This window comes from Patiria miniata, unplaced genomic scaffold (genome assembly GCF_015706575.1).
Source record: "Patiria miniata isolate m_02_andy unplaced genomic scaffold, ASM1570657v1 HiC_scaffold_6, whole genome shotgun sequence".
NCBI lineage: Eukaryota > Metazoa > Echinodermata > Asteroidea > Valvatida > Asterinidae > Patiria > Patiria miniata.
The window spans coordinates 2,524,528-2,550,240 of record NW_024037073.1 but is presented as its reverse complement, the minus strand read 5'-3'; the positions used below and the strand labels follow the sequence as shown (position 1 = coordinate 2,550,240).

Sequence of the window (25,713 nt, the reverse complement as noted above, 5' to 3'; positions counted from 1 at the left end):
ATATTGGCTAAGAAACACGGTGTAGCATGTGATTCAACCATATACCAGTTTCGGTAGAATTTATCCTTGTGTTATCAATGGCAACAGGCCCCACATAATAAATGTCTTGACAACGAAAGGTTGAGTAGAAATTAAAAAATTCAATCAATACTACAGGGTGAGTCAAAAAAAGTGGAACCCAAACCCCCAAAATTATATTCTATATTTAAAAAAATATGTAGCACCAAACATAATGACGACTGGAAAGCCAATTTCATAAGGTACTTTTAGATGTAAAATGACTGAAATTGGTCAACCCGTTAAAAAAAAATCACCATTTAAACACAATGACCCTAAAACCTGTCTCGTCCAAAAAATGCGATTTCAAGAATCGTGGTCGCAATTGTCTTCAAACATCACCAGCGATAAAATCTCAGTTTAAACGTTAAAAATATTCAACAGGATTCCTTTGGAGACCCGTCCTTTATAAAAGTACATGTTATAAATCATATTGTTTGCCTAACCAGGGTTGTTAATAAAGATATTGTGTACTACGGTTGGTGACAGTTGTTGAAACAAGTATTCTGTGTCATTTTCTTTGTTGTTAAAAACAGTCAAATCACACAATGAATTGCCTTTTTTGGACGAGACAGGTTTAAGGGTCATTGTGTTTAAATGGTGATATTCTTTGAACGGATCGAGCAATTACAGTATTTTTTTCATCTAAAAGTAGCTTATGAAATTGGCTTTTCAGTCATTATTATTTTTGGTGCTACATACTTTTTAAAACATGAAATGTATTTTATGGGGTTTGGGTTCCGCCTTTTTTTTTACTCACCCTGTACAATGGCAAACAAATGCAAATAAGTGATCACTATGAACTTGTGCATTGAAACATGTCTGATGTATTTCTTTGCGTGGTCACTATACATGATTATAAAAATCATTGCATTAACATCACTGGGTTATTTGTGCCAGTTAAAATTAAAACTCATTTGTATGGAAATGCCATTGTAGCCTATATGTACAGAATATCCTATTGTTTATGTTCACTATTGGTCACTTTATGTCACATGATCGTGAAACTGTCACCTCATTCGACCTCCAGACATGGACGTTCTCTTGAATTCTGGGATCCACTGATCCAGGAACACTCTGCAAAATGGAGGGAAAAACAACGAAACAGATGATAACACTGGACTTGACAGACACATCATTGACGACAGTTTTTTCTCAAACTTTTGTCTGCACCCCGACGATTTTTTTTTTACTGGATTTTTAAAATCATAGTATGCGAATATCAAATAAATTGGTAATGTGAATGCAGTACTCTCTGTGCATGAGCACTAGCGTACATGGCAGCAATGCATTCAAGTTTCTCCTAAAGCCTGCCTCACACGACAGCTACGTGCTGAACAAAAAAGTAACTTGTCAAGGCCGTTTTCTCAGCAGGTACTCACAAAATATCCCAGTGTGCAGTGAATGTTTGTGGAGTTTTCTGCCTCCTATTTGATGTGTGGTCTACCTGAACTACGTGCTGAGCTAAAAGCTTAACTAGCCAATGAAATCAGGTTCTCTGTACACGTGATTTTAAGATATTTTTGTACAAATCTCCTAAAGCCTGCTGGTGTTTGTCCCCATTTCTTTAAATCACGCGACAGACTAACAAGAATAATTTGCTTTCATTGGCTAGTTAATCTTTTTGGCTCATCACGTATAGCTCGGGATGACCACACACGGTGAGTTTTTGGCCTCGCAAGGCAAAATAAATCCAAACAAGATAGATATTTGCCTCAAGGCCTCGCGAGGCAGAAAACCCAGCAAAAATTGACAGCACAAGATGATATATTGTGAGCTACGTGCTGAGCAAAGGGCCTCAAATGACTTTTTGCTCAGCACGTAACTCTCGTGTGCGGCTGGTTTTTGCAAAGAGTTCATAAAATAGTAGCTCAAATGAGTTGCAACCTACCTCGCCCTTTCGGCCATTTCGTTGCCACTCCATCGCGGACTGTAGGGATATTCCTTCACTATGGCTGATATCAGCTTACCATAAGTAGTCATGTTGTAAATAGACTGAAGCTCAAAGTGAGGCTGGTCGCGTGGGAAGAATGTCGGAATGGAAACTGAAAGTAACGAAGATAAATAATGCTCAGGTAGTAAATAAAGAAAGAAATCTGTTGGTTTGTTTGAATGTATGGTGCCAAGACACAATTAGCTAATCTGGTAAACATCATTAACATGTTACGAATAAGACACTTATCTTCCCTTTTTTTTCTGAACTGTCTTACATTAAACCGCATAAAGTCTGAAGAGTTACATTCGTGTTAAAGGGAAGATACAACATTTGCAAACATCAAAAAACGAAATGATCAAATTATCACGAAATACCTTACTGAATTGTTAGGGTTTGACATTCTAAAGCATCCTTTAAAATCGTGGTTCCTGGTGTGCTGACATTTTGAAGAAAAACTGTATTTTCCCAACGCTGGTCGGCCGACCAGCGTTGGAGAAAACTGACTTTTTTCCAACAACTGTTCCTAATTTTTCATATTTAGTTATTCTAACTTTTCTTTACAATTGATTACACACCTATGAAGGGGTACAAGCCTGCTAGACTGATTCCCTGACCTTACAATTCCCCAAAGTGAATTAATTGCTCCGTTTCATCGTAAGTGGGGTCCGGGAACCAGACTACAAGAACACGATAGGTTTTCTTGGTTTTTCCAGCATCTACAAGCCCAGAATGTGAAACAAGTCAGTTTAACAATATTTTGTCTAACATACTAATCCTCCAAATCCATTTGTTTCTGAAAATTCCAGCAAAAGCGAATGTTGTACATTCCCTTTAAACCTTTGCTTTTACTCACTGTGTAGGATACAGTAGAAGTCACTGTGATCCAGTAGTAATGAAATCCTGTTGAAAGTCTCTGCATCATATTCTAGTATCGCCCTACATGACAGAAAAATAACGAGACCATACATTAAAGCTTTGGGAATGCTTCATTCATGCAAATCACTGGTAAGTCCACACGATGCGTGACATCTGACCCTAACCCTGTCAGGTTCTTGAAAATCCAAAAGGAAATTTTGGAGAATTTTGCAGTATTTACATGTGGATATATGCCTCTTGAAAGTTGAAGAATGTTCTGAGGGGTTTCTGTCCTCATGTGACAAAAGGAGGTAAACAGACAGATGCACAGACAGGTAGACAGACAGGTGGACAGAGGGTGTTCAGACGGGCTGGTCAGACAGGTTGTTGGACGTCTTAACAAAAAGGCGGCCCTATTATGGGGTAAGAATTTTACTGCAAATAAAAAGTGGGTGGTACTTTGACATGTCACATGTGAAGAGAATACCATCTCTAAAATTATGGGAAAATAGTGTCCATATACAAATAGGGCTTTATATGTTTTATGTCTGAAATGGGTGGTCAGACAGGTTGTGAGATGGGTGGACAGACAGGCCGTCAGAGAGGTGATCCAGCAGGTGGTCAGACGGTTGGATATATCAGGTTAACATGGAGGTGGATGGACAGGTTGACGGACAGATGAAAAAATAGGGAGACAGGAAGCTGGGCCATAAAATGGACAGAAAGTTGCCAAGACGGGTAGGCTGTCAGACAGGGGACAGACAGTTGGAGAGGCAGGTGGCAGACTGGTGTTCAGAAAGGCGAACAGATATGTAGGCAATCGGGTCAGATGGTGGTCAGACAGGTGACCAGACCTAGGCAATTATCAGGCCTAGGCAAATAGTGGCTATTTCTACTCGAGTACTACTTGCAAGTAGTGGAGTATTCATGAGTAGTTAACCGAATTCCCATAAAAGCAGAAAAATCACATATACAGTGAAGTAACTTACAAGCAAATAGCGTGCAAGTTACACCACATTCTTCAGCACTGAGATATCCTTACTGTGCGACATTTTGGGTCATTTACTTGAATTTTTTTCGGGGGGGGGGGGGGGGGGGGAAGACAAGAATGGAATCCTACTGAGAAAGAGGAGGGAGTGATTCCCCGTTTGCAGGGGACGTATTAAGCCGTGAACCCTAAACCCTAAATTGTTAGTATCTGCTTCTACTCGCACAAGAACAAGTACTCGAGTAGATTAAAAACCACGAGTAGAACGAGTAGCAAACACTACTCACGAGTACTCGAGTAACTCGAATGGAAACCTACTGAGAAAGAGGATGGAGTGATTCCCCGTTTGCAGGGGACGTATTAAGCTGTGAACCCTAAACCCTAAATTGTTAGTATCTGCTTCTACTCGCACAAGAACAAGTACTCGAGTAGATTAAAAACCACGAGTAGAACGAGTAGCAAACACTACTCGTGAGTACTCGAGTAACTTTCCAAGTTGTATCGATTATGGTTTGTGCTACTTATTTAAAGATAGAGTCCATCATTTGTAATTTGTGCATTTTGTTCGACTGAAGCAAAAGAAGTGCTCAAAATCTAAAGAAGGGTACTGAACAACTAACCTGATGAAGTTTCAGCTCAGCTTCAGCTGTATATTCTGAGAAAAACCAGCATTCTAGGATCTCAATTTCAAATCAATGTTGCTGAATCATGTTTTGAATTGGGCCTGAATTCAGGGTCCGAGACACGCACTGATCCAACGAATTATAGCAACCGTGCGTGCGTGTGCGTCGTACCAATGCTTGCACGCGCTTCGCCGAATAACAAAACGAACTACTAATTAAAATTTTCCTACGGTGCGTCTTAAGAAGCACCATTGGAAAGGCCTTCTTTCGTTGATTACTTCAAAATGACAACTTGCCAGAAAGAATAATTTCACAGGGAGTTTAGTCCCCTTACTATCTTTCAACCAAGTATGTTTTTCAACAATAATTACACCAGTTACTTTTTGGATAGCTGCAAATGATGGACTATAGCTTTAATCAAGATAAATCATATATCAGTAAAATTTGGTTGCCGTGATTTTGCCATGATGCATTTTGTGATGTAGAATTCTTGCAGTACCACAAAAGTAATTGTAAACAAATTGCTGTGCATCTAAGGGCATATTTCAGAAATTATGAAGGGAGTGCAGACAAAAGGATATTACAATTTAGGGATTCAGGAAGTTTTAGGATTAAGAAAGACTCCATGATTGTCCTTTACGCTACAGTATCTTGCCTCCGGGAGGAACAGTTATATCAAAGTGGAACAGTGATTGACAGTACAGAGTTGCAATCTACCAAATTTCAAACGCTATTACCTGGCACAGCATAAATGTCAATTTAGAACACTGGGTAAACACATGTGACTGACACGTTAATTGTCTGCAAATGATCTGAGACCGGTGGTTTGCAGTGCCCATTAAAAAGCAGATTGGATTTCAACGATTAATTGGTTGCCGTGATTCGACCATGACGCATATTTGCAGCAGAATATGTGCTGCGCACGCTGGACTCATATGTCACTTTATATGCCTTCCACACTGGAAAAGACTTGATTTCTTTTACAAGCTCAGCTACTGTGAAGTAATTGTTCACATGGACTGTACTTCATGGCAAGCCAAGTTGGAAGTGTTTGAATGTACCGTGTGATGTGCACTATTATCACTCCACTTCAAACCAATGTAACCCAGCTATTGGATGAAGACGATGTGGTCGTGTGCAAGGGATGAGATAGCTGATTGATGCACACTCAAAATGGAACTCTGTAATCTCTATCTGACTCTTCTTTGGTATACTCGGAGTGGGACTGTTTCTGCACGTGATGTAATTTGAAGACAACTCGGGACTGAAGGTACAAATCAAGCAAGCCTAACTGTACAATGAAAAGACAGACTAACTGCATGCCGCAGTGAATCCTGTTCAAATTTTCTTGAACACATTACTTTCTGAAATAATGAGGTAAACGCCCAGTGAACTTCATTCTACTTGTGCAAAGGGTCATACAGCTGACAAGCAATACATTTTTGGAAGATGATAAAGCCTGATATGATCAAAGGCACGTAGAAGGCTATCATACAGCAAGTTTGAGACTGAAGCTTACAGCTCATTACTTGCAGGTGACACAAGCGAAAGTACAACTTAACCTACTCCTTTGAATCCAAACATGAAGCACATGTTTGAGTTGTCATTGGAATGATGGATTTCATAGATTAACACCTTAGACCCTGTGCTACCACAAATTGCATGCCTTCTTGTCCCTGTACGCCACAAACCCTTCCAACACTGAATGTGTAGTACAGGTAGTGATGAGTAAAAATGGAAAACTTAACGGGATTCAATGAGAGCACACCATCTGCAGACTTTTTAAACGAGGACAATGGACATAGACTTCTCTTGGACATCCTTTCCATGTGTGTTCTGGGTGTAATCTGCTTATTCTGCCTCATCTGCAACTTGTTTTCTCTGTTGGTGTTACATCGCATACATGACATGCATGACGTCACTAAGCTGCTGCTTGTAGCTCTAACGATTACCGATGTTGGAGTGGGATTCTTTGGATTGCTGGCTTCTTGTCTCTATTTCTACCCAGAATTGCGTGATCCACTGGATTGTCCGGCTGAATTCTTTCAGCTAATGGGACTGTGCATTCTGGTAATGATTACTGTGGTCCGATACATTGCAGTGTCACAACCTCTGAAGCTACAGACTCTTGTCACCAAAAGACGAGCTTACATCGGCTTGACATTTGCAGCCATAATCTGTCTTGCTACACTACTTTGCGCAACAATATTGTCCTATATGCATGGTAAACTCGGAATGTCTTTTTATGCAGCGTATATTCTGATTGTGGTGACATTACTTCTGTGTGTCATTATTGCGTATGGTAAATTGCTGTTGATTGCCAGGCATCAGGCACAGCGTATAGCAGCAGCTGAGATCAATGCTGAAGATGCGCGGGTTCAGCTGCATCGCTCAAATGTCAGATCTCTCAAAACATTTCTGATTATCACAGGCGCTGTCTGTCTCACTTGGATACCTAGCCTCACACTACCTGACGAGACAGGTTCCTCCTACACGTATGTCTTCACTTTGTTTGAAAGTCTACGTTACAGTAATTCCTGGCTTAATACAATCATTTATTGCTGGAGAAATGAGGCTTACAGGAAGATTGCCAAAAGGCTCATTTGTCGAAATGGCAGGCAGTGACACTCAACACATTTACAAGGAAACAATGAAAAAAAAAATTGTGAAGTTTGTTGGAACTTTCAGGGAAGGAATCTGTTTCTAAAAGCTAAAGTTCTCTTTCAGGCCCTATAATTTGATTCAGTTAGGCTACAAATGCATACTTCCTATGTAAAATCCCCCAAGGAATGTAAAAAAAAAAAAAAAAAAAAAAAAAATCCAAATTATGGGATTCAGGACCGATAAGTTTAGGTAAGATTCCCCGATGTTAAAAAGTGAAGAGCAACAGTTATTACTACCAACTAACCCCTCACCACCAAACTCTTTAATTGATGCTGCAATAACTGCTTCGGCAAAATTAATGAACATTACTGGGTGACAGCACAGAGTTACAAGCTACAAGTTAACTGTTGACAGTTTTGCAATTTACCTGGCAAAGCAGACTAGAAATCTCAACTGAGAGCTGTGTAAACAATGACTGACAAGTTGATTGTCTGCAAAGTTATGCTAGAAATGTGCAACTTGGCTTATAAAAACTCCCAGAGAGCATGTGAGAAATGATATCACAATTGGGGTTTCAGTACTGTAAGTATTAAGCAAGACTCCTTCATGTTTAAAAGTGAAGCTTCAACAAATTTTACAACACAGCCAATTCTACCAACACCCAACACCATTTTTGGAAACTCTTTAAAGGGGCACTAGGTCTTGAAATCCCCGAAAATTTCATGTTTTGGATTGTTTACTTAGCCTATTTCAAACATCTGGTTGAAAGGAAACCAACCTAATGTCTTACCGTTCCCGAGAAAAGACGGCTGCTTGTTTACATGGGACACCAAGAATATGTTTTTCGTGTCGTTCTCAGTGTACGCGATATACACCATTGTGATGGAGTACGAATACGTTTTTCGTGTCGTTCTCATCTAAGTGTACGCGATATACACCATTGTGTGTCTCGGGAACAGCGGTGACCAATCACCAATGCAAACAAAGTGGTTTCTTCAACGTCCGCAAAAGGCGAACACTGTCAAATGAAATCACAACTGGCACCCAAACGGCTCGAATTTAAGGGGTTGCAAAAGTGGACCCCGAAATTTGTTCTCGCACGCTTAATACAGGAATAACACAAATGCCCAGTTTTGAAAGGATAGTTGTGTGGATGTTTATATCCTACTTTTAAATGTTATTTCCGATTAACATCCTCTCGTTCAAAGCACGTTTTGTAGCCCAATTGGACTGTTCCAGGACCCAGTGTCCCTTTAATAATGCTGCAAAAACTGCCTGGAAAATTTAATAATGAACAAAAGTAATGGACAGCATAGACTTGTAAACTTTAGGTTTGTTGGGGAAAATTGTGTTTTTTACCTGGCAAAGTAGACATTTAAAGCACTGTGAAAACATCAATGGCTGACAGGTTTATTGTCTGCAAATGGTCTGAGACCGGTGATGGCTTACAGTGCTCATCAAGAAGCAAACTGCATGTCAACAATAAATTGGTTGCCATGATGATGCCATGGCGCATTTTGCAAGGCAGAATTTGTGCTACGTCACAGACATAAATGTCACTATTCATGGCTACAACATGAATTTTTGGGCGAAGACTGTTGCCCAGCGTGTTATCGAAATTGCACTTATTGATGATGTCATGATTGTCATCACACATTTTTCTCAGAATTGTATGAGCTATTTAATACGAATTCTGTATTTAGCATCTTTGTTCATCAGATATAACATACATCGTGTCACTTTAATTTTTTTGCTGATAACATCCTTTAATGCACACTTAAAATATCAACTCCATGAGGTTTTAGTTTAGCTGATGTCAAATGACGTCATCGTAACATCACTGGTCGATGTACACCTATAGTATGGGTGTTAGTATGCTTATGGGTCACCTATAGCCTTAGCAATTGGCTCCCTACTGACACGTTGCAGTGGACTCTGTCCTATTTCTGCATCAGACTACCAAACACCCCACCAACCACCAAGGATTCCTCTTAATCTCAGCATCCACCGGCAATCTCCCGACGATTGATGGAGCATACACTCTAAAACATCAAGTTTAATTATGTGCATCGGGTCGAGTTGACCAGGTCAAACCGACCCGAAACATTAGAAATATAAACCGAATCCGAACCGAAAACGATCTTAACTCCCTCAAATCGACCCGACCTGACCCAACCAAAAATAAGGTAAAACCGACCCGAAACAAAAACTGAAGATCTGGCTTGGACAAAGTGATCACTTTTTTGTGCCTGCCCTTACCCACGTGGCATGTATTGCAAAATCTTTGTCTCTCTCTCATACTCAGTGGGTTGATATGGGAGAGGGCGGTCCTATAACCATTGAGAATAACTCCGCTATTGAACAAACGCATGGTATCACCGCGCAGTATCATGAAAACTGTTACAATGTATCTTTTTCACTGTCGGTCCTGATCCGACTGGAGTAATTAATACTACTTGATAGTGCGCACGTTAGCCACACCACATTGGGCTGAGGTCACAGTGACTGTCAATAATATTGCATCACCTGAATGTCTCAACTGTTTCAGGTGTTTTTTTTTAGGTGGACAGATGGAGACTGAAAGGTTTTGACAATATCCCTAATGACCACTAGTCGTCCCCTAGTACCATAAAGTGCTGAGTCAAATTATACTCAAGAAAATAAATTGGCATTTTGATTGTGTTGGAAGGGAATCTGTCAGACTTGTACCTCTCTAACAAGAATGAGAACAAGGATTATCTATTGATACGATTGTGCTCTGAACCATTAATTTGGCTACAAACAGGTGACATTTACATTAATAATTGAACTGCTAATGGACTTGTGAGGCTGATGGTGACGTAAACTGCTCATTAAAATCGGGCGGTAATCATGTGGTTGCTATTATCCTTCCACGATACATTTTCTGATGCAGAATTCTTGCTGCGTCACAGAGGTAATTCAAAAGCAAAAAAAAACATAAGAACAATCTGCCTCGTTTCTACACGTGTATTATAGGACTTTCAAAGAATAGGGAAGAAGTGTAAGCAGTATAGCTTGGAAGACAAGGATGGTCTGGTGCTGGTCGTATGGATTGATACTTCCTTCTTCAGATGCAAATTTTGTGATCAGACGAGCTTCCTGGTAGGCTTACCACGACTAAACCAATCTTGGCAATACCTGCACTTTACGTCATTTTACACCAATAAAACTCCAAATTAGCGGCAGTTCAGCACCATCAAAGGACAAAGTCGACAGCAGTACATGTAAGTCTGTGAATTATTAAAGTGCTGAATGATGTACACTCAGACATAAAACTCTAGAAACTTCTAGAATATACGGTCCTGCTGTGCTCTTGGACTAGAACTGTTTCCTGGAGGACTGAGATTAAGACAAGATAAGATAGGATTGAGATTGATGACAAAGTAACATGATGTGCAGGTCTTCGTGTACGACCAGTGGGTAAAGACCAACCACTGTAGTGAACCCTGAACATAATTCTTGCACAGAATTTCAAAACCCATGTTGATGTGGAACACTAAAGTTCCATGGTTTTGCAGCGATTTTATTACAGACAATGAGCTCAATTCTACATGGGCACTTGTGGACATGAAATATTATAAAGCCAACTGGATTGTTTAGGATGACAAAACAGACAAATTATGGAACTTGCACCAAACTGATACTTCTATCCACATTTCAGAGCAAATCTGGGACTGAATTTAGCCAATATTGGACGATGTTTATTATCAGGAAATGACACAAAGATAGAGATTCAAGCATTTACATCGGCCAACGAAGGGACGAGGATAACAAAGATCTGTATTAACTAAAAAAATGGAAAATGTATCAGGACTCAATGAGGCCTCATCATCGTCAGGCTTTGTTAACATTGACAATGGATGTGCCGTGAACTCAAACATTCTCAAAGTGTGTGTTCTAGGTCCAATCTACTTGTTCTGTCTCATCTGCAACTTGTTTTCTCTGCTGGTGTTACATCGCATACATGACATGCATGACGTCACTAAGCTGTTGCTTGTCGCTCTAACAATAACCGATGTTGGAGTGGGATTTTTTGGACTTCTTGAGGCAATTCTCATACTGCACATCAAAATGGCGAACCCACTACAGGCACTGATTGAATTCCGTCAACTGCTGGGATTGTGCACTCTGGCTATGATAACTGTGGTCCGATACATAGCGGTTTCGCAACCTCTGAGGCTACCAACTCTTGTCACCAAAGGACGAGCATACATCGGCTTGACATGTGCACTTTTATTTTGCCTCTCTCACCTTGTCACTCATTTAATATTAGAATACGCCAACGGGTATTCAAATCTAGTAGACAATCTCTCCCTCTCTTTTTGTCTCACCATGGTAACACTGCTTCTTTTCAGTGTCATTATCCTCTACGGAAGATTGCTTTTGATCGCCAGGCATCAGGCACGGCGTATAGCAGCAGCTGAGATCAATGCTGAAGATGCCCAGGTTCAGCTGCATCGCTCAAATGTCAAATCTCTCAAAACGTTTCTGATTATCACAGGCACTGTCTGTGTCACATGGCTACCTTCATACGCGCTCATTGCTGAGGTAAATTCCTGTATTTTGACATTGCTTCATGCTGTGCGTTCCTGCAATTCCTGGCTTAATACAATCATCTATTGCTGGAGAAATGAAGCTTATAGGAAGGTTGCTAAAAAGCTCATATGCCCAAACAGCAGACAGTGACATTCAACAAATTAGAGATGTAATGTACTGTCCATGCTGAGGATAATTCAAGGGATGAGGGCTAAAAATCATTTGACAAATGTGGTTGATGTCCATGTTTCAAAATGGTTCATTTATAATGTACATATCAGTGCAAAGTTGCATTTTAGCCCCTTTCTGACAGGTTCCACGGATAAATTTGCTTTAAATTCACACTCAAAAAATATTGGCTTTGGGTCGTCTTCTGAACGTTTCTCCTTTTTTGGATCATGGAGAGAGTTTGAACTTCAGAAGCCCTCAGCATCACAGATTAAAGGCACATAGAACATTGGTTGTTACCAGGTAGACTGACCAAACATAGGGGGGGTACCAACTTCCCTGCAAAATTAATCTGCCTGAAATGATACTTTATCTTGTCTGAAAGAAAACAATTGTTGGGCCCTTCAATCATTGAAGCGGGCACACTTTCTCCATGCAATAGCAATAGAGACCAATATTGAGACCTGAAAAAAATGTGTGGTTGTTTTCTCCGTTTTCTAAAAATGTATTAGAATCCACTGAGCTGAAACTTCAACAATGTAGTAGGTATGCACCCAACTTGAGACTTTTAGCAATATTGTGGCTTCGAACCAAACAAAATTACAAAAAGCAAGTGATCATAAAATACCTTTAAAACTCAATCTCACCTGCCGTAATGACTGAGAAATGCCGAGATGTACTCCTTCCTTTTCTGAAACCCTTTGACAATCTGGTCAACCTAGAAGGTAATCAGAAAGAGTACAAATATTTGTAAATGTCTTAACACTTCAGAATCCTTCATAAAGCTTTTATTGTAATAAATTTTAACAAGAGATACCGTATGTCTAGCACAGTTGCACACTGTTGTACATATTATAGTTGTATATATATTAGGTGGTGAAAAAAGAAGGAAACCCACCTTTGACAGCAATGTTCACCTACTTTTTGAGCATATTAGAAAAAAATTCAATATGATGGTATTAATATACTGATGTTTAAAGGGAAAATACAACATTTGCAAACACCACAAAACGAAACGATCAAGCAATCACAAAATACCTTACTGGCTTGTTAGGGAATGACAGTCTAAAGCATCCTGAAAAATCGTGGCTCCTGGTGTGCCGACATTTTCAAGAAAAATGGTATTTATCCAATGCTGGTCGACCAAACAGCGTTGGAGAAAACTGGCTTTTTCAAAAACTGCTTGCAAACTCTGTGCTGCAAAAACTCTTTGCAATTGATTACACACCTGTGAAGAGGTACAAGCCTGCTAGACTGATTCTCTGACCTTACGATTCCCACAAAGTCTATAAATTCTCCGTTTCATCTTAAGAGGGGTCAGGGAACCGGACTACAAGAACATGAATGGTTTTCTTGGTTTTTCCAGCATCTACAAGCCCAAAACGCGAGACAATTGAGTTTAACAATATTTGCTCTAACATACTGATCCTTCAAATCCATTTATTTCTGAAAATTGAAGCAACAGCAAATGTTGTACATTTCCTTTAAAGATATGGTAGTTTAAAATGTTTATGTGCCAAACCCGTTTGTCCAAGAACAGCTTTATTCCATCTGCTTGACTGAGCTCCGGAGCTTAATTTGAAGACCAAAAACACTACACTAGACTTACATGTGGACAACAGTGAGTTTGGTGACTTGTATTCAAATTATCATATTAACACCATTCTTGCGATTCTTGTAAAGATTTTTTCACCACGTATGATTGAAGAGCTTTACTTCACTACATTATAAAAAACAATACGTTCAGCATAAAGTAGGTTAAAATTCCTGTCAAAAGTGGGTTTCCTTCTTCTTGCACCACCCTGTACATTGGAATTACAAAGGTGTTGTGAAATTGTATTGCACATTTAGCAATCACTCAACAATAAAAAACTAACAGATTCTCTCCCCTTCGTCACCATCTTGATCTAATTTTCTTTGTACCCCTGCAAAGTTGAATTTGGTGTTGTACAATTTGTGCACTTTTTTAACGTATTGAAAATTATCGAGTTTAGCTAAAGCCCTCCTTCTCTGGCTGGCAAATTTAGCTATGCCATCACAGCAGTCAATATCCATCAAATAAACTAAAAGGTACCTTTTGGGGAAAATCAACCCGCATTTTCCTAAATCCTCCAAAATCCTCTTCGCATAATGGAGGATTTTGCAGGATTGAGGCTATATGGCAAAAATGTGTGACTGATTTTGGAGGGTACACTGTGTCCACTGTGTCAAGGTCTTGGGCCAGAACTTGTGTTGTTTATTTTCAGCTGTGCAGACATTTAGGTTTAGATTATACTTGAAATCCTCCGCACTGCTCCAGGATGTTACTGGCTCTGCCTCAGAGGCATTGGTCACCCTTTAAGGACCGCACTCAAGAAATAACGGATGATTTTGGAGGATTGAGGCTGTTTGCAATTTTAACATGGAGGCAGCTGGAGGATTTTGCAGGATTGAGGTTGCATCCTAGCAAATTGCCTAGGGAGTTAGGGTTAAAGAGCTAGTAGCAGGAGCTTGCGACACTTTCACGGTGTCTCTATCAGCTGGCGTTATTGAGGCCCTCATGTGACCATTAACTCGAGTTCCACAAAGGTACCTTTCCATTTATTTGATTCAATAATGGGACTGGAAACAAACGTTCATGCTCAATATCCGTCAAGTGAATGTTTTTAACAGTTAAGATTATGAATTCCCATGTTCATTTGATATCTAGCCATGCTTTGACTGGAGGTGACTGATATGCCAGCTGTACCTACATGTACCAGTTACATCTTTCGTCCGTTGACGGAATTTGACTAGTCAAAGTGTTTACATGAATGTGAGCTGACTGGCTTTTTTGTACTAGCCTACATACAAATGCAAGGCAGGGCAGAGTTGTAGTCGAGTACTTTCCGAGAACCAGGTTTACTTTCAGATATTAAGATGGTTTTGGTATGGATAAGGTTGCATAATACACACATTGGACAGTAAATTCTTACCAAAAGAATTAAAGACTTTGGACAATCTGAATCTTTTGATTTTGAGACAAAAGCATTTGAAAAGTACTCGCCGAGTACTTTCCGAGTACTTTTCGAGTGCTTCCGTCCCAAAATTTGAATTGAAAATGTATTTTTGATATAGCTGAAGTCTCAGGTTTATTTGTTTTCAAACGCTAACAACATTTGCTATCTACTGTCAATGTTTCTCTCGCATTGTTTACAAGAAACAGCTCAATATTTAGTAGCAAATAAAGTACTCGGACAGTACTCGGAATGTACTCGACTACATCTCTGAGGCAGGGGAAGTGGAAGATATTTTGACTGTCTGTGACTGATCAAACAATAGGAGGGTTTGTTACATTTGCACTCAAGGTCCTGCGTAGGAAGGGTTGCGCTTACATATTGGCACTTACGGGGTACCGGGAACAAAGGGCAACAATAGGGACAATGGTACCCCGCAAGCCTGTCTTCAGAAATTGAAGTACCCCATGACCCTTAAGCTATGTGTTTTGAGATTTCTTAGGAGACAAAGGAGAACAAAAGAAGGGGACTAGGGTCGAACAATAGTGGTACCCCATAAACCCCATATGGTAAGTGTTAGTGAGTTTCGGGGAAAGTTATAGTAATCATCATATTTACGGGATTTTTATCAACTTGCACATCATTATTGTTATTTTTATTGTTATTAGAAATGTTAACAATGCAATTTAGATACTGAATGTTGTCGGTTTAATAAATTGCATCAATCTGGATGAATCTGATTTATGTTTTTAATGTTTATGCACCACAAAACTGTGATTCAATTCAATTCAATTACTCAGTTTATTTATAGATATTAGAAACCCATGAAAGTCCAAAAGACTATAAATGATTGAACTGCTGGAGGATAAAATTGGTTGACCTTATAATTATAACCGGGGGTAAGTTTTTACCATGTTTTCCAGGAGTTGGCAGACATTTGGCACATAATCCATCAGACAGCCTCCATTTTGGAATGCTGGGATACGAAGGGACGCAGACCCGCCCAAAACGCTGTGGATAAAAAGAAGACAAAAGATAATCTTCCATGAGCTTTAACCTTAACAACCCCCATCCAAACTCCAACACTAGGGTTTGTTGGAATCTGTTGGGATGAGAACTGCACTAGTAAATTGATAATGCTTTACATGGGTTAGTGAAAAATTGAAAATCATAAGTTTAAATTCTTCATTTTGGAGCTGTTTCTTAATCTGTTTCGGACTGACATTCTAAGGTATGGTGTAAGTCATCTGCAGTGGAGGTTTAAGTATAGAACAATTAACAGCCTGAAATTAGATTGCTGATGATGCATGGTTAGGAGTCTGTCAGCAGACACGTGTTTCTGGAGTTCTGCACACATGATGTATTACTGACTAGTTTGAAGAAGATTGTTTGATGCGTTATGGGAGGAAAATACCTCTTTTACAATACAGGGCGAGTAAAAAAACGAAACCCAAATGTCGGGACTATTGTTTTGGTGAAGGATAGAATCTAGGATATGAAAGCCCAATTCATAAACTTTCTTTTAGTACAAGAATCATTCAAATCACTCATGTACTTCTCAAGTTACAGAGTTTTAAACACAACCCCCGTTTTAAAGATCTGTCCACGGATCACTAAAAAGGTGTGCGTTCTTTCAGCAAAACGAAAACAATTCACATGCATCCCTATGTGATCTGTGTTCGTTTTGCTGAAAGAACACTGAACTTTTTTGTGATCTGTGGACAGAACCTTATAATGATGGTTGTGTTTAAAACTCCGTAACTTGAAAAGTACATGAGTGATTTGAATGATTCTTGCACTAAAAGAAAGCTTATGAATTGGGCTTTTATATCCTAGAATTTGAAAGTGCTACATGCAGAACTTCACTGAAACAATAGTCCTGACATTCGGGTTTCGTTTTTTTTTTACTCACCCTGTACAGGAATCAGCAATTTTTTTTGCAGAAATGCTAAAAGAAAATCTTAGCTATGCAATATCTTATAATCAACAGCAAATGTTACAGCCAATCCTTCATGCCTTATGTTCACAAACACAAAGTGTAGTCTGTAGTCCGTGTATCTGTAGAGGTGGACTGTGTGCTGACCGCAGAGTTGTAGTCGAGTACTTTCCGAGTACCAGGTTTACCTCCAGATATTAAGATGGTTTTGGTATGGATAAAGTTGCATAATACACACATTGGACAGTAAATTCTTACCAAAAGAATTAAAGACTTTGGACAATCTGAATCTTGTAAAAACTAAGCTTTTGAGACAAAAGCATTTGAAAAGTACTCGCCGAGTACTTTCCGAGTACTTTTCGAGTGCTTCCGTCCCAAAATTTGAATTGAAAATGTATTTTTGATATAGCTGAAGTCTCAGGTTTATTTGTTTTCAAACGCTAACAACATTTGCTATCTACTGTCAATGTTTCTCTCGCGTTGTTTACAAGAAACAGCTCAATATTTAGTAGCAAAGTACTCGGACAGTACTCGGAAAGTACTCGACTACATCTCTGGCTGACCGTTGTGTGGGCCGTTGAGCACAGCCTATTGTTGTACAATTTACACTCCAGTGCACACACCGGAGTATTGAAACATATGAGGTTTCGGCAAGAAATATTGTACAAATACTGTGGAAACCACTCTTGCAAATCAGTATTTGTAAATATGACTGTATATCAGAAGTCGGCTGGGAAATTTTGCCTTTCGAAAATTTCGAAATTTTCAGCAAAAATAAACCTGGAGTGAAGTGGTGAAAGGGAAAATTGTGCATGAAAGTCCATATGACTATTCCAAATCGATTTGGACTGTTTTAAGTACTGGAATAAAATGGGGGTTGCAGATCACTTACTGTTCAACTCTCGGAGACAAGTAGAGCTGGGGGGACACCTTAGTGGCTTCCTGATTCTGGAAACTGACCAATAGGATGGCTGCATCCTCACCAGGGTTGTCCTGGAAATCAAACACAAACTTTTTCAATATTAGGTTTTGCCCTTCACTATTGCTATAGGCACTGTATACCGAGTGCTGACAAAGCGCACGTGACAGAAATTGACGGATGGGACTTGAACCCATGACCTCCTGCTTACTAGTGCAGATGTCTTGATCACGTGACCATTGCAATCAAGATCTTGTATGATGTTAACACAAACATAAGGCTTCAATTACTTTTTTGGTTACTAATTTTTTATAGATGAGATTTGAAGGTTTGCATGGTGGAAAGATACTAAGACAAGATAAGTTTGCGGTAGCACCATGTGAATAAATCTCTTTTGTGAGTATGTGTGTTTGTGTGGTTCTGAAAGTGAAGCAAAACACAATACACTTATGGGATTTCAAAAATGGCAACAAGTTTCACGCAACAAGTTTCACACAAACTTTAAAAGGTGCGATAAAAAAATGAAACTTTAAAAGCTACAACGCAATTAAAGAAAAACTGCGCCACCAAGCGTTTATCTTGAATATTCCACTTTTTAACTTCACTTTTGACATCCTGCACATAATTATTTTGCTATTCACCTGTATTATTGTTTATATGCAGTGCCGCACAACACATTAGAAGTGCTATAAATACACTCATCGTTATTACTAAAAAAAACACCTTACATCATGTGTGACATGGAAAATGTTAAAACTGCGAAGTCTTTGTCCAAAAGGAAGAGTTTGGTGCACGGATCATTGACATCTATACTAACTAGCCTGGCTGTTACATGCCAATTGGCCAATGCACCTTGAAGCAACTAATATGCCATCTTAGATCCCCAACCAACACCGTTTGCAGTCAAGGAGTTTTTTTTTTCACTTTCAACAACTTCCCTCAAAACTAATTATTCGTTGTGTGTTGGCCAGTCCTAGGAATAGGACTGTTTAAATCTCAAAAGCCAACCAAACAATACAGTTCATATTTTCGCCGCCTTTTAATACTCTGAAGAAAAATTCACCACGAACTACCCGTAAAAAAATCACTTTTACTGTGTGCATGTCACGGGTGACTCAAGATGGCGGATGGCTGCTTCAAAGCCTGAGCATTGTCAGGCAGTCCAGTTAAATAGAGGTCAATGGCAGGGATGTAAACTTTTGCCCATAATGCACTGGTAGATATGTGGTGCTGCACAGTATTGTGAATCACTTATATTTTACCTTCACAAGGAATTCTGGGATATTTGAGAAGTCCACAGGAAGTCTGATGAGGAAGTTAACGATGGTTGGACCCTGAAAAGATTTACCAAAACAAAAAGGATCATCTAAGGATACATGAACGTATAGTCAGTTGCGTTTAGTACAAAAATGAATAAAACTCACCTTTTAGAACCAATAATATGGGGACCGGGAAGCAGTCTACTTGAAGATTCGAACACTCAAATGCGAACCCCCCCCCCCCACACAAAACCAGTCACTTGGACCAATTTTAGCATACTGTGATTTTGGGATCATTGGAAAAGACATTCAATAATTCATAAGATGGAATTTTGTGTCGGGGTGATGTGAATAGTTTATGCGGTGTCCGCTGCTATGTACATCAGATTTCGAACCAGCCAACTGATCCCGTTAGCTCGGTGGTCGAGTGGTAAGACATCTGCACTAGAAAGCAGGAGGTCGTGGGTTCGAGTCTCACCCGCGTGATTTTTTCCAACTTTCACTCGGGAGGTAACACACTGAGTATACAGTGTTTATACGTCGGTGCAGGGCAAAACCTAATTTGATTGACACTGAATAAGCTTTCAAATGATGTACAGAATATGGGAATCATACAAAATCTGATGGATATTTAGGTATTTTAAGTTCTCAGTTTTCATCAGATATTATACATTATAGGCTACATTACAGGTTGTATCTCAAAATACGGCCATTTGACTTCGAACTGGTTTTGTGCTGGAGGGTGACAACTGTCAAACTTTGTTAAAGAAAATAAAGAAAATAAATTTGTTTGTTGAATAGCATGAACAATAATTCTTTCACCCTAACTGCCTATAGGCCCTCATAGCTAGGAACCATCCTCAATCCTGCAAAATCATCCAATTGTCACCAGGCCCAATCCTCCGAAATCCTCCTTTATTTCTTGACTATATTCAAAGGAGGGGTGGCCACTGCCTCAATCCTTCAAAATCTTCCAACAATCATTGTAATATGTTGAGGCGGTGCCAATGCTATCTAGAAGCAAAGCGGATGATATCTACGATAATGTGGGCCTCCATTATGCATGGCTGAACATTAACAATGCAAGGCACAGCCTATGAACTCAATATATTGCATCCTCCAAAATCAAATGACACATGTTTTTCGTTCAGCTTCAATCCTCCAGAATCCTCCAAAACCGCCTGGTTGATTTGGGAGGATGGAGGAGGGTTAGGGTTAATATATTTCATTCAAAATAAGCGTATGGTGTACAGCTGCTTAGCACAAAGTATTGTTTAGCCAAAGTTTTGGTTTAGTAAAAATCTGCCGAGATTACTCTTACCCTAGCGGTTTTCCTGCTGTGGTAAACCTCTATGTCAGTGAATTTGCCAGTTTCCAGGAGTGAGTTGTATTCAAACTGAAGTCTATCTCCTAGCAGTTTTCTCTGATGTTCCTTGTAGGTACCTAGCAGTTCTCGAATCACCAGGGTCAGCGATTTGGTGTCCTCGGCATCCCAATTCACGAGGCTCTGAAAAAGAATGGAAGGGAGGAAGGAAGCTGAATTCACAACTTTGGATCTACAGGATCCCATTGGAACATTCTCTTACTCTAAATTTCAACAGTGGTTGAGATCTCCCTGTCACAATGCTGAAAAATCCTTCCAACCCTCCGTGTAGACTGAAAGGATCTCCAAGTATTTGGGTTAAAGAAGTGCAACTAAAAATATGTACCGTACATTATTTGGGTTATAAAACAGGGCTCTCTCGCAACCTGAAATACAACTAGGTACCGGAAAATGAGCATTCCCATTGCTGTAGGCAAAGATCGTATAGTGCACCATGCAGTATGTAGAAGGCAAGCCTTAAAAGCTGTGATGGATAGCAAAAACTGTGATATTATGGAACCAACGCCCAGTGCTGGGTCTGCACAATTATGACAACCGTACACAGCACAGGTAGGTGACCATTACCCCCATTTGATAAAGAATTTGCGGATATTTACATTAAAATATGCCCTACTGTCTAGTTTACAATGTATAACGTAGTCACTAATTAACCAAACGCTTGCCTACCACACTGGTAGTCGATCGAGGGGAAACTGGCAATGTCCATCACAACTGGGCTTAATTTCACGGCGCTGCTAAGCACATGATTTTGTGCTGTCAGAGCCTCCGTCTATTTTCATGGAGACTGTAAGCATAAGCACAGCGAAAGGCATGCTCACTTCAGAGGAAATTTGTTCTTAACTTAGTAATGTAACAATAGAAATCTCCATGCAATCTCCGTTAGCCCATCCACGCCGTGAAATAGTGCTTAAGGTTAACAAATTTGTCTGCTATGCTAAGCACAACATTTCTGCTAACCGTTAAGCAGCACCGTGAAATTGGGCCCTGGTGTCTTTGATGACGTAATGAATGACATTCCTTCCAAAAAAAAAAGAAGAAATCCAGCTGAATCAAGTGAAGACTGACCTTTATTTCTTCAACTTCGGGCATGAATCCCAAGTCTTGGTCAGTGAAGATGAAATCGGGTGGATCTGATGGGTGCATGCTGTCAAAAATAACTTGCCCTGCCATCAGTAACAACACATTTTATACATGTATCAATAAGTGTGTCTTAATTTGGCTATTTGTTAATGAATGGTTTTGTCCTTCCAAAAACAAAACCAATCAAAGGTTATAACTAAAACTGACACCGACGTATAAACAGATAAAGACCAAAGCATGAAACGAACTACGGTACACCAAAAACAGCAGAGGTGGAAAGATCTGACCTCGCAATTAGTTTTTGTTGACTTTTTGGTGGGGTTGGCAGAGGTACTTGGTCATGCAAGCTTTTTTGTTCCAAAATGATTTAGTTTGAAAACTTGTAAGGAAAATTATGGATCAACTCTAAGAAAAATTGAGTTTCCTCCACATACAAATGATGGATTGTTTAAATACAGGGTAGAAAAATGGCAATTTTTTGACAGGTCATGTTGAAAATTGTAGACCTCAGATCTGTGACATAGATTCATCCCGTTAGCTTCAATTGTTGAATTTCTAAGGAGCACCAGAGCTGGGGTTTCCCAAGCTAAAAATATTTGGCTGATGTGACCAACCAGAGGCATCAAGTAACAATTCAGATGATAGAAAATTAATAGTTAATGTAGAACAGTGCTCATCGGATTAGCTGTTGTACCCGAGCTTTCGGATCTCCGTCCTTCTTCATGGGGTGGTGTTCTTGCATGTTTTGAATGGGAGAATTCCACGTTCAAACCACTTTTCCACATTAACTATTAATTTTCTATGCTCTACACAGTGCTACGCAGCATCCCTACATTTTCTTCTACTTAACAATTCAGATGTATGTATACTTACAAGTCACAGTATTTCCCGCATATGGAATCTGAATCTTGAAGCGATCACAGCAATGCTTTTTTGCAATTGTGTGCCTCCTTTATGGGGAGAAGAAACAAACAAAACAATTCACTGTCATTCAAATCTGGTCAACAGCGCACGTACATGTATGCAGTGCAGTAAAGACTGATAATTATTGAATGACAGGCAACAGCCACCCATGCACTTTGGTAAAGTTGACGAACGCGCAGTGGAAACCATGAGTATCATGACCCATGACCTTAAGCACATATGGATGCTACGTGTTTTTTTCCTGCCCGCCAGTCGTCTGACTTTGGCCCGAAATTACAGAATAACTAGACCCCTGAAGTACGGAATTAAAAAAAAAAGTAGTTCTGCTTCCGATTTCATGGCATTTGAAAATAGGGTGGGTAGACAGGGATTTTTTTCTTTGGCAATTTGTTTGTGTACGATCATCATATGGAGGTGTCTGCGTGGTAGTAAAGGGTAAAAGGTAGTAATTGATGGTTTTCGGGGGTTCTCCTCATTTCTCCCACCCTAAAAGAAAATAGGGTAGAGGCTGTCAAAACAGGGTAGGTAGGGTAACTGAAAGCAGCACTATTTTTTTTTTTGGGCCTAATCTCTGGATTTTCAACATTCTTTTACAGAATTGGTCTTTCGATACTGAACTTATATACACGTTTTGTATAGAACAAAAGCTTGAATAATGTCTGTGGCTGTGCCTGGGCGATCGGGCCCGGTTCCTATATAACTTAGGGAACAAAATCCACTTTGATTTGATTTGATTTGAAATGGTGTATCATTTTATTCAACCATGACAACCAAAAGCTGGATTGCGGTTAAATTACATTAAACTCATACTACTAAAAAAATGATGAATAAAAATAGAAAGGACAAACATTGGTCACTAAGTCAAACTAAATCAAGTGAAGATTAAAAAGTGTTACTGCACCAGGCAGATTTACAAGGGTCAAAATCAAGATGAATCATTGTTGGTAAAATGTATACTGCAAAAGAAAAAACGCTGTAAAAAACATTAAACTCTGTGGATACAGTTTTTCCTACTAGCCTTACGATCAAGATATTGAATCACATATTTCATTAAAAGATTGCATTAAGATATACAAAAATTAAGACTCAACGAATTACATAAAACTGTCATTGAAATACCCTCATATGCTTGAAATTATTTGACCTACCAAACTAGTTGGCGACATTAAGAACATACAGGTATGTCATAGATAAAGGGCAGGGTTTTGCATTTTTTAGGGAAATTTGGGGGTAAAATGACGATGACAATGACAAAATGCAACACGAAAATAAAGATGGGGACACCGCGCGATGTACCGTGAGTGCACAAGGCGCGCTGAATCAGATGGCACCAACCGTAAACTGTGTAGGAAAATCGTAATTTCTACCCGAGAAACTGTTCAAAAATTACCAAAAAGTTGTCATAATTCAGAGAAATATGCTTAAGGTTGAAAATGTCATTGTTGAGTAATAAAAACCATTCTTGACTATAATTTGATCAAAACAAAACAGGGGCCTTACTACACGATTGCCCTGTGCCTGTGGAAACCAACATGAAAGCATTAAAATTAAGACTTGAAAGCATATGTTTATCTTCCCAACATTTTAAACACCCCTATTTTTCAAATGGAAGAGGCACCCAGACGATTCCCTCGTACCCCCCGCCCTGTGAACAGGATGCTGGGATACTCGGGTCCTACTAAAGCGCGTCAACAAGCGTCAACAAGCGTCAACAAGTTTTAGTAGTCGTTAAGTGCGCGTCAACAAATTTTGTATAGGCCTTTGAACAATAAAAACAGCTTTATATGGTAGAAAAAGCAATAATGAATATCTTCTGCATATCAATTAAAGTTAAAATTACTTAAAAAGTGGTTTTCCAGCGCGAAATCTACGACGGGTTTTTCGGTTTAGTATTGGCCGCCATCTTGTTTGAGATCTACATACTACGCATGCGTGGAGTGTACCATTCACGCATAGGGGTGTCTTTATACGATACGCTTTGCGATACCTCGTTTGCCGAAAATATTCAATTCTAAAAATTCGGAAAACTATTTTTTTTTCAATTATAAATTATGCCTACTGACACTGTTCTTAATGTCTGCCAAAAAATCCCAATGCAAAAACCAAACGAGGTATCGCAAAGCGTATAGTATAAAGAAACCCCTATGTGTGAATGGTACACTCCACGCATGCGTAGTATGTAGATCTCAAACAAGATGGCGGCCAATACTAAACCGAAAAACCCGTCGTAGATTTCGCGCTGGAAAACCACTTTTTAAGTAATTTTAACTTTAATTGATATGCAGAAGATGTTCATTATTGCTTTTTCTACCATATAAAGCTGTTTTTATTGTTCAAAAGCCTATACAAAATTTGTTGACGCGCACTTAACGACTACTAAAACTTGTTGACGCTTGTTGACGCTTGTTGACGCTTGTTGACGCGCTTTAGTAGGACCGGGATACTCTGATGAGCTTCACAGAATCTTGTGAAGGAAGTGGCCTATGACCTATGTATAAAGCATCTGGCTGCAGCTGTTCAAAACCGCAGTTAGACAATGTGCGCAAATGCTATCCGAAAACTTCCCATGGAAATGCACACGTTTCATACCGGATGTGATTTCTGTTTCATTGAGAACCATGTGGACAAAATTTTGAGCGTCGCATAATGCAATCCAACCGTTCGTGATTCGAAATGGAGCCTGAGCAAGTGACAGGAATTGTAAATTTACAACACAAATAAGTTTTACAGAATTTCCTACATTATTACGCTTTTCAACGAAAAAAAAAGCATCTGTAAACTGGAATAAAGAGTAATGAATCAGTTTTAACGACCGTTTCAAACCTTGCAGAGTCATGACGGTGATGACGCGCAGGTCACAGGTCACGCAAAATCCAACCAATGAATCAGAGCGTGAATTCATCAGGGTATCCCAGCGTCCTGTTTGCAGGGCGGGGGGTACGAGCGAACCCAGACGACAGTTCGCGCTAGGCCGGCGGCCTCCCCGGGCCCGGCACCCCCCCCCCCCCGCCCCCTCCTCCCCCCGGTACAGAGTGAGGGCGCCCTGTGCAATGAATGGAAGTCAGACAGCTGCACTAAACTACATACCCAGTTTTCGGATCTGAAACATACAGTGGTCCTCCGCAAACACCAACATTATTCTCTCTTAATAAAGCATCTACATATTTCCCTACTTGAGGGTCCAAAAAATCCAAGACATCCATTACTGTATTCACTTTTCCACCAGTATCTGCAGTAAAAACTCGGACTTCCGTCAAATCATGGAAGCTGCCATATTTAAGAATATGAATATAATAATTTTTCTTATTAACAATCCTAAATAATATTTCAAGTAGAATCAAAACTTTAAGAAAAAAAATGTATTTGGAAATACAATTTCAGAATAGGATATTTTAATATTTAAATTGTTAATTTTGTTCTTACGTTTTTGTGTATATTGTATACTTGC

The 25,713-nt window shown here is 39.5% G+C and overlaps 1 protein-coding gene across 1 annotated transcript; it reads right to left on the bottom strand.

Moving 5' to 3' along the window:
• Positions 1–785: 785 nt before the first annotated feature.
• Positions 786–25,546, bottom strand: LOC119743141 (BRISC and BRCA1-A complex member 2-like). Its single transcript, XM_038219502.1, has 11 exons — positions 25,353–25,546; positions 22,215–22,291; positions 21,327–21,424; positions 20,199–20,384; positions 18,881–18,952; positions 17,592–17,692; positions 15,675–15,774; positions 12,436–12,506; positions 2,847–2,929; positions 1,949–2,102; positions 786–1,134 (listed from the first exon to the last, which is right to left on the bottom strand). The coding sequence occupies exons 1-11, from the start codon at positions 25,466–25,468 to the stop codon at positions 1,068–1,070; spliced, it is 1,125 nt and encodes a 374-aa protein (XP_038075430.1). The 5' UTR covers positions 25,469–25,546; the 3' UTR covers positions 786–1,067.
• Positions 25,547–25,713: the final 167 nt, after the last annotated feature.